This window comes from Acipenser ruthenus, chromosome 3 (genome assembly GCF_902713425.1).
Source record: "Acipenser ruthenus chromosome 3, fAciRut3.2 maternal haplotype, whole genome shotgun sequence".
Taxonomy (NCBI): domain Eukaryota; kingdom Metazoa; phylum Chordata; class Actinopteri; order Acipenseriformes; family Acipenseridae; genus Acipenser; species Acipenser ruthenus.
The window spans coordinates 82,868,117-82,878,743 of NC_081191.1; the positions used below are offsets into that span (position 1 = coordinate 82,868,117).

The following is a 10,627-nucleotide window of genomic DNA, read 5'->3' on the forward strand; positions in this document are numbered from 1 at the left end:
CAATGTGCTCTCATCAATGTTGTGTTTTGCATATGTCGTGGGCCCTGGAACTTCCCTCAAAATATTCTGTTCACAACTTCTACCTGCAGCTTCAACACCAGGATTTATAGTGTTCCCAACAGCCATTACCAACCTCTTGAGTGCCCGGTGGTGCTGGTGCTACCGCTGGAGAAGTGGCTGCCTCAGGTGAAGTAGTGGCTGGATCAGGTGCAGGGGCTGATGCAGGTGAAGTGGCTGGCATCCTTGCAGGGGCTGCCACAGGATTGCTTCTTCTCCCAAGGGATCTCCTGTGCCCTCTTTGCGCACTTGGTCCTGGCACTTCGCTGGCATCCTCCTCACTGTCACTGCTGCTGGAAGATTCATCTTCGCAAACCCAGTCTGCTTCAGAGCCAGATTCATCATTGTCCGTCTGCTGCATCAGAATTGTTGTTTGGTAAACTTTGCAGTAATTCCAAACACTGCTTTGCTGTCCTGCATTTTCCACAATCCATTTTCAATGTGTATTGGGGTAACAATGAATTTCTTAGAAAAACGAGTGACTTGTATAGTAACCAGAGTGCAGACAGCCGGACGCTGTGAGCTGTCAAGGCTGATTGATTGGCTATCAGGAGGCTCATTGAAACAATAGAAATGTCAGAAGACCTCTCACTTGAGGAATGCAGATTGATATAATCAAACTTCAGTACATGGCGGCAAGTCCCGACTGATAAATACAAATAATACCGCAAAATTTAATTGTTATAATATGTTTTATATGTAGTGGTCAATTTGACCGCTCCTGGTAGGAATAGGTATGACAGTATTTTATCGCCCTAATTTTTGCAGCTACGCGATTCTTTCTTTGTCTGGGTAATTAGTACATATATTTAGGAAAAGTCAGTAAAGCACAGCTCAATATCTTAAACACACGCACCGCAATTTAAATTTAAATTCTAAAAACAGTCAAAATGACTGCTTTGGTCGTTCTAGTGTTAAAGCCAGGAACCAAATGCAAAAGCTGCGATTAAAGCTAACGTCCGTGTAATTAATGGATTGTTTCCAAAGTGATGATGAAATTGCTTTTGTTGAAAAAAAAATGTAGCTCTTGCTGTTTAAATGAGGAATGAAAACGACATCTCCCAGAATGCCATAGTTATCCCAGAATGCTGATTGACTTGCAATCAGTTAAACTAATACACCTGTTTGTAATTTAACAAGCCAGGCGGTATACAAAGACTGGTTTCAAAGACAATAGCTGTGGGAAGGTAAGGAGCTGTTTACAGACCTGAATGCGGTGTACGGTAAAACAAAGTATATTAAATCTGTGATTTGTGTATAGGCTATTTAAAGTCAGAACACCAGATTAGCGTCTGACTAAAGTTAGGGATGCTGTTAAGTTTAGTTAGCGCTCCAAAACATGAGCTAGGATTTATTTTTGTTTTGTATTGTTTGTGAATTGAAGCCTTGTTCCTACTGGAAAACCCCATCCTTTGTTGTCGAGCATGCTTTATCCAAAGACATGTTCGGAACCCAGAACTGTTCTACTGTAAATAAAGAAGCTTTGTGAGCGTTTGTAAATATGAATAAAACATGTTTACATTGTTAATGTAGAATTGTATTACCCTACCTTTAGCAAACAATACGAAATGCTAAATTGAAATCGCAAGCCCTTATTTTAGTGTTACGTTTGAAATGTGTAATAATAATTGTTGAAATGATTACGTTAACGAATCCATCGTTTTCTGTGGCTTCGTAGCACTAACTGTGGATTCATTAATCAACAATTTATCTGCCCCACACTCCCCTTCTCTTTAAAGCCACTTTGCCACTTTCAGTTAGAAGGTTTGTAGAATGAATCAATTAAAATATCAAAGTATGACGTCACAGAAATGTTTTAAAGTGTATTATTCTGTTTTCAGCTCAACATCCTTGCAATATCACACAACTTTAATAATAGGTTATCAACTGCAATTTTGAAAAGAAAAAGTGTATTTTCTGGTCTTTAAAGTTTTTGTACTTAATATACATATTCAGCTGATATAAAAGGATATACAGACCAAGAAGGCATACCCTACTTCATAGCTGAAAGCCAAGTCAAATACAGAAATAACTTTTGAAAGAATAGCAAGATTCAAACCGGCATCTTGCCAATCAATGTTTAGAAAATCAGAGTAAATTGCTAGCTTACTTGTGTTTCGTGTGAATTGGAAATGTCTGATATTGTACCCCTCCTCCCATCAAAAATCTTCTGATTTATTACACCAAACCTTGGTCCATTTAAAACTACAGTAACGAATGCATACAACTGTTGGTAGAATTGTTATTTGGGAGATCCCTATATATATATATATATATATATATATATATATATATATATATATATATATATATATATATATATATACATAGAATAAGGACCAACTGAAAACTGACAAACAAGAAAAAAATGTATTGCAAATAAATACTGCTTTACGTATATTAAGTATCATAAGGCCTCTCTCGCATTTTTCTTAACATTAAATGTGTATGTTTACACCAGTCCTGAATGGTGGTAAAGTGTTATTCCCTATAGGTGAAAGGTCTAAAGTACTTGACATCAGGGCCACAGAAAGAGGACTTGGTTGTTTGAAACGGGGGTACTGCACCCTCCTTCCTCTCCTCCCAACAGAAGTGATTAATTGTGAAGTTCATTACAAAGTGTTGGAAATGACCACTTTAATGAGGATCCATCACTCCAGCATTCCCTCCTAAAGAGGGACGAATCACCCCCATTCTCATTAACACAAATCTCACTGTTTCTACCTTTCACTGCAGTGATTGGCAAATAAAAAACGCTATTTATCTAAATCACTGGGGCCTGCTTTTTTCAATTTCTGTACAAAAGGCAACTCCAGCAACTGACCTACATAGGAAAATAGGCACAGTATACCCACTTCCATGCATTCCCTGCACACAGAATTAGTGTAGAAATGAAGGAGACAGTGAGTGTATTCATAAAACATTAGCGTGCCAAGTGCTTTGAAGCCTATATAATTAACATGGTATTACTGAATAGCCGTGTTTGATAGATACTGGGTATCTGGGTATAATGTATAGTAGAAACATTTTCGTTTTATATTACACATAAACTAATATTTACTGGTAAAATAATTGTAAGCTGGTCATTATGTCATTATTGTTCTGGCACCTGCCATGCAACAATGATATCACATGAGTGTTCATGGCACAGCCAGGTGTTACTGGACACATAATAAAAATGTGATATTTTTGCGTTCCACTCTGTATTTTTACTAATATTGGCTACGTCGAAACACGTTTTCTTTGCTGAAAAAGGCTCAATTGTTAAGCTCAATAAAACAGTGGCAATACAACATATATCTTATGTAAGAATCTTATATTTTTATATCCAGAAAAAGGTACACAAAATATGTATTACTTAATACCACAAGATATTCGTTGTTTTTGATATAAAATAATTTATTGAAACCACAAATGTACATGTATGTTTACATAGACCTGTGTGATTTATGAAATCACATTTAAAAACGTTATATACATACTGGCATGTTGGTTTCATGAAATTTTTTTAGTTTTTTTTTTACCATTTGATTTCACATACAACTGTAGAATACGTTTTCTAAACTGTACTGGAAACGTGAACGAAGACATTTGCTCCACATGCTAACTATGTAAATAATAAGAACATATTCACAGAACTATAAATTGCACAACAGTAAAAAAAAAAATGGAAGGGAGTAGAAAAGAAAATAGCTTTTACAATTAAGTTAGCATGCGCCAAATTCACACAATTAATACAGAAAACATTTCAGAACAGAAACAGAATTATAACTGTGTTTTGCCACATTTCAACATATAAATATTATGATTTAAAAAAGAACTGTATACAATCTCATTTCTTAGTGCACATATGTGTCTTATCCCGACACTATTGAGAATTTACATATTTTACAAAAAAAATAAATAGGTAAACATTTACATATCCCCAAAGAATATTTAGGTAAAACGAGGTTACTATTTAAATTAGGAAATTAATTCAGCAAAGTTCATTTGTGTAGCCTACCTTTTTTTTTAAGTTCAGTGCCATAATGTGTTAAGCTGACAGATGTTTTACTTTCCAGACTTTTCGATTCTCTTGGGTTGGCTCCCTTCCTTTCTGAAGTATAGCAAATAGACTTTTTTTTACTCCTTATATATACTCAGTACTCAGTATGACCAATGTCATTAAATACTATAACTGAGGCTATTGTAGCAGGTTTAAGAGTCCAGAAGAGGTTGGTACCATACTTTTGTTTCAGAGCTGTAAGGTGTATGTGAATAAAACACCAATGCGTTTTGATGTACAGTAGCCTATAACAAGGATGTCCAATCTACAAGCTGAAATGTCTTGTGTTTTCCAACAAAACTTTTTTTGCATGTTTGCAAAATGTTCTTTCTCTGTGTTCTCTAATTATGTGTAAACTATAGCTATAGGCTGTAATTTAATAATGCTGTTTGAAAAGCCTCTCAATGCTCATTACTTCAGTCACCTTTGTTAGCTTCGGCTATTTTGGAGTCTGGTGGTTGCTGTAATGTTATTGTCATTTAACTCCATGTTCAAATGGATTTGTACAGTGTACACTGTTGTTTACAATACAAGTGTTTTTTTTTTGTTTGTTTGTTTTTTTGTCCAATGTAACTTTCAAGGCCTGGTGCTCCCATCTATCTGTTGGTGTTGGCTCCTTACTGCAAACCTGTTCACATGGACTGGGATGGGGACTACAATTTTGGGGTTCCTGACAGGTTCCCCTGTTCGGTTATTGACATTACCGGCTTTAATCCGTTTCCATTTGGCCCGGCGGTTCTGGAACCAGATCTTGACCTGGACCTCGCTTAGTTTGAGTGCATGTGCGATCTGAGAGCGCTCAGTGAGGGAGAGGTATTTCTTACAGTGGAACTCCTTCTCTAACTCAAGTAACTGCTCGCTAGTGAACGCTGTCCGACGTCGTCTGCTTTTCCCAGTTGAGTTCCCCAGTGGTAGCGGCTCCTGAGACGCAGACTTATTTTTGTTCTTCTGGGATAAAGAAACACAGTTATTTCCGTCTGAGAAGCTTTCGTTCTCGCTGTCAGCAGAACTGTCCTCCTCTCTGTCGCTACAGGGAGTCTCTGTTGATTTCACGTCCAATTTCTCCTCATCTGAGCTGTACAATTTGGTATCACCTGGAATTTGAACAAATAAACACACGCATAAATATAAACATCAGTGAATAAGACAGGTAACTTCAAGGCTTTTCTATAAAACAACTGTCGTGTTCTCAATTTTAATATCTATCTATTTAGAGGCTAGCAGATCAGAAAAAATAGTATAGTAGGAGGCTGTGTGGTCCAGTGGTTAAAGAAAAGGGCTTGTAACCAGGAGATCCCCGGTTCAAATCCCACCTCAGCCACTGACTCATTGTGTGACCTTGAGCAAGTCACTTAACCTCCTTGTGCTCTGTCTTTCGGGTGAGACGTAGTTGTAAGTGACTCTCCAGCTGATGCATAGTCCACACACCCTAATCTCTGTAAGTTGCCTTGGATAAAGGCGTCTGCTAAATAAACAAATAATAATAATAATATTGTTTACTGTTCTTATTTTGCCAATGGTGCTTGTTTTAGATGCAACTGGTCACCAATAATTGGCGGCACAGCCTGCACTTCATTACAGAATCAACAAATCATCAAGGGCCCAACATATTGAAGCCAGTGTACCAACATTGGAACTCACTGGTGCACTGACAATAGTACTAAACTACTTTTTAAAGATTTGTGGTTATTTACACAGTTCAGGTTAAGTTAGGCCTGTTTGTCTATGTATGCGCAGTAACATTAAAAAAAATGAAATAATATATTTGACGTTATCTGTATTATGTTGGTTATTTCAAGACATGTCAAAGTTGATAAAAAAAACAGATGTCACAAATTGGTTATTTCCACCAAAGTTGACAATGGGAATTACCATTATTAACTTTTATTGTCAAGTCAGTTTTCACATAGCAGCAAGTGTTTTAAGATCGCAAATGCTTATCGGAAAACTCGGGTAAATGAGGTGATGTGTGTCGGTTCCTCCTAATTATAACACAATATATTTTGTCATTAGAAATAATATTACATCTTTTAATATTCTTGTGGATTATTATTCTATTTTAATAATAAAAGGAATTGGAGAAAACGCTTGAATTTTGTCTAGCTCAAAACGTATTTGAGTCATCACGCATTGTATTGGAATGACTGCATTTAAACCTAAAATAACCAGTCTATTAAAAAAATGAATAGGGCCTATATCCAGGTAGAGTTTACAATGAAAGAAGTGCTTAATATATATATATATATATATATATATATATATATATATATATATATATATATATATATATATATATATATATCCTACCCCTTTTTATTGGGGTATTATTCCCAAAGTCACGTTTAACTCTGGATCAAAACCATATTTTACAATTTAAAAATATGCGCCTTGTATTTTAAGTTAAAAAGTAGCCTCTACTAGTCAATGGTGTCACCTAAATTACTTAATTTTATTTTAAAAAAGTGTTGAATACAGTTTCCTTAAATGTAATATATTATGAATATGAATTTACCAGATACAACAAACCCAAGACATTAATTATAGATGCAGATAAATTGGTACATTTAGCTTAATACTGGTAATGTTTTAAAATTGTATATATTCTGTTTTGAATCGTGTCAATTACAAAATCAATCATAAAGAATAACAAACGGTACCAATGCTATTTGGAATTTCTGATTTTTTTTTTTACAATGGTATCCTTTTTATTTATTTTTCTAACATTTTACACATTTCAGTGTTACAAAGTAACTATTATATACTTATTTGAAATGTAAATTGAACAGAATTACAGCTTAATCTGAAACGAGTTCTAGAAGTTATAGGACATATATTTGTTTTAAATAATAATAATAATAATAATAATAATAATAATAATAATATATTTATAAAAGTGGACTATGCAATGAAAGATGTGCCTACTGAACAAGTTAGGTGCTAACTGGTTTTACAATAGCCTACATTTGTATCTTTATCTTTGCACTTCTTTTTAGATCGAATGTTATTGCAGCAATGTTTATTTAAACTTAAAACATATTTGGAACCCACAACCCATTTGATTTTCAGAAAAACAATTAACCAATTTTCTGCAATACTATAGTAAACTACCTAACCAATCTGATCAGTAGGCACTAAGTTTCAAAATATCGGAACATCAGATTGTTTTCCCTTTAATTCATTAATTTATAAAAACAAATAATATGTATTTTCTAATGTGTTTCTATTTTAATCCAACAATGTGCATCGCCTGAGTATTGGCGCCATGTTATAAATAAGCTCACCTGTTATAGTTTGAAAAGTTTCTGAGAAGTTGAGAAGTTCTGAAGCCTTGTCTCGTGCAGATAGTTCATCCGAATCCTGGCTCTTTTGTCTCCTGCTGGTCAAGTCAGCTGTTAGCCGGGGTCCGGGAAGCTCCTGGGGTGGGTAGAAGCTATCCGGGTGGTCAGAAAAGCTGGGCAGCGTCGTGGTGAGGGCCACCATGGATGGCACCCCTTGCCCTAAACTGGCACAAAACGTGTTGGTAAGGCGCCCGGCAAATGAAGCCAGTGGGGCCAACGGAGGGATGCTAGACTGTAGATGCGAATGGGACAGGGCTTGAGGAATGACAAGCGGTCGGTAAGGCATAAACATCGGGTAGCCCGTGTAAAGCAAGTGCCCCGACCTGGGCTGGGGAGTCCCAATTAAAGAGTCAATGGAAAAAGCTGTCCCTTGGCCACTGGGTCTCTGCATGGTGGAGGTCCGCAAAAAGTTGGTTAAAAACTCAAATCCTCCTCCTTCAAAAGGTAGAAATCCTTGTGTTCACCGCTTTCTGTAGTCAGTCGTCCTTTCTTGCTCACTCGTTATCCTTATTATCGCAGTACTGTAGCTCTTAGGAGCCCCCAGTCTCCAGTAAACCAATGCGCTGTCTGCCTCTCTCTCTCTCTCTCTCTCTCTCTCTCTCTCTCTCTCTCTCTCTCTCTCTCTCTCTCTCTCTCTCTCTCTCTCTCTCTCTCTCTCTCTCTCTCTCTCTCTCTCTCTCTCTCTCTCTCTCTCTCTCTCTCTCTCTCTCTCTCTCTCTCAGCTCATCATAAGCAATAGATGGGATGGGAGGGGGTGTTGCCCCAAGACTCATCCATCTTCCTCAAATTACGCTTCATTTCCTTGTTCAGCCCCTGGCTTTTTTTTTTTTTTTTTGGCTAGGAGAGAAGTGGCAGGTTCCCAATGGATACCAATGGACACTGAGAATCCAACCCCCTTTATTTTGGTCCCGAATGATTAGAAACGATATAAAATATGTCTTACTCCCTTCCCCTTTCCTAATCTCTGACCACACCAGCCTAATCAACTATTATTAATTTTGATTGATGATTAGTAATTACTTAGGCTGGGGGGGTAGACATAAAACAAGGGTTGTATTGTAAAGTTTAGAGGCGGATGGGACAGAAGCTGAAAAGAGGGTAGGCAGATGTTTTTTTTCTCTTGCACTTTTCTTAAAAAAACCTTTTCTTCTCCTTTTCCTTTTTTGTCGCTGCATAAATAATTTGTTTGGCCTCAGTGTAGTGCAAGATTATTATCCACCGGAGAGGGATATTTTGTGGAAAAGTATATTAGAATAATGAGAGGGGAACTCAATGGGAAAATAAAGGACGTGGGGTGCCATGGACATAAAGAAATCAATAAAGCCATAAACTAAATGATTTATTATTTAGACAATACATATTAATACAGATTTCTGTGAAATCCTTTTTATAACTCTTGCCATTTGCGAATGAGATATTTTAGTGAGTTATTATTTTAAATTGTAACTGCAGATTTAAACACTGCAATCTGTATTTCCAGGACAATACACTTCAGGTAGAGCATTCAGTAGGGTTAAATAGGGTTAAATCCTGTTAATCAGGGTGCCATCTTTCGAATTGTAACGTGTTCGACGCTACAATATCTGTTACCCGTTAGAAAAGTACTAGGCCCTATAATGCTACAATGATGCGCTTCAAGGTGGTTGTGAGGAAAAAAAAACGGCCCCTTTGTTCGTCTTAAATCCCCATGTTCTGTTAAATGAAGATGCAAGACGTTGTTTTTCTGAGGTGTTCATTTGGGTTGTTTTATTCCGTGTTCTTTTTTGTTGCAGAAAGTGGTTCATATACTCATGATGCTTAATCCCTACTGAGCCCTGGGGGGCGCGAGCGCTCTTGAACTGCACCCTCTGATTACGCTGAAATATCAGGATATTATGAGCTCGAGCTCTGATTAGCAATGGATGGCCAGAGATGCTAATTATTCTTATAATTGCAAATGACTCCATTCAACATTACGTTCCTTTGATCTATTGAAACCAGACCCCCTCCCTCTCTTTGCCATTTCCCCCTAGCGAGTGGACTGTATTATCAAACTCCAATCAAAGCGAGTCCCTTCTACCCCTTTTGACTTGATCGCGACAAAAAGACCAACGTTTTAAACTACCAAGCTGCGCTCAGCATTGTGCTTTCCAGGGTTCAAACCAAAAAGTGCAAGTAAATGCCATGGATCCCAGATAATCCCCCGATTTTGGGAAGCGGATTACAAAGTGCGCATCTTTAAATTGGGTGAAATCTGGATACTGTGTGTTGCTTTAAGATATAAAGCATTATGTAGTACGTCTAACATAATGCCTAAGGCACCTTCTCAATTAGACCCTCATACAAATGTATGGCTGTGTAGTTTTTAGTGTATGACTCCTATAATAAAACTGTGTACACTACACTGCATTTTAATGAATCTAATAACAATATGATTCATATAGTTAAGTCATTTTGCAGTCAGTACCACAAAAGAAACATACTATTCTGCAAGAGTATTCAAAGTATTCCTGCTGTTTCCCACTATTTTGAACTATCGCAGCCAGTGAGTATAGAAACACACATTTCCTTCACAGTTGTACAGTTTAGTTTTCATTGAAAACGAAGTGTGGAATGGGACAAGGACATTTAAAACATCAATGAAACGCTCAGTGCCAACATTTACAGTTTTGATACGAGGCGATGAATTTCACTGCAAATAACCCTAACTGATGCACATTAATCACCGTCAATGAGCACTACCCAGATTTTCCTGTTTTATTCTGGTGTTGAAAAATGATCATGAATAAATGTATTTATTTATTTAAAGGTAAATCGTATTTTTTTATTTTTATTTACCCGGTTCTTTATTATAATCGCTAGTCTCACAATGTATTTACAATCATGTGATAGGCTAGGTTTGCATGATGGCTAAATCATACGATTCAATAGCTGTATTATATTGCAAATAATACCAAATATCGAACATTTGGGAATTTCATCTAATTTCCAAGAACATCGTGGGTCAGAGCAGATTAACAATTAAACGGTATTTAATTAGTGGTACATAACATTCATTTCTTTTAAACAATCAGTCATGAACATTTAGCAAGGGATCATTCGTGATTTATACTGACCCTTTTAAGTCAATTGAATAAAGGAATGTATATGAATAAAATAAATGGTCGCCTTATCATTCAATTGCAAACTATAAGACTTTTATAATAAA

The 10,627-nt window shown here is 36.6% G+C and overlaps 1 protein-coding gene across 1 annotated transcript; it reads right to left on the minus strand.

The window, feature by feature from the left end:
- Positions 1-3,453: 3,453 nt before the first annotated feature.
- Positions 3,454-8,010, minus strand: LOC117394320 (homeobox protein GBX-1-like). The gene is made up of 2 exons (XM_033992457.3): positions 7,384-8,010; positions 3,454-5,196 (listed from the first exon to the last, which is right to left on the minus strand). Exons 1-2 carry the CDS (start codon positions 7,829-7,831, stop codon positions 4,679-4,681), a joined length of 966 nt encoding a protein of 321 aa, XP_033848348.1. The 5' UTR covers positions 7,832-8,010; the 3' UTR covers positions 3,454-4,678.
- Positions 8,011-10,627: the final 2,617 nt, after the last annotated feature.

Coding starts and splice junctions, on each gene's coding strand:
- LOC117394320 (XM_033992457.3), bottom strand. CDS start 7,831: ATGCAGAGACCCAGTGGCCAAGGGACAGCTTTTTCCATTGACTCTTTA. Junction 5,197..7,383: donor AACTTTTCAAACTATAACAG/GTGAGCTTATTT, acceptor TTCAAATTCCAG/GTGATACCAAATTGTACAGC.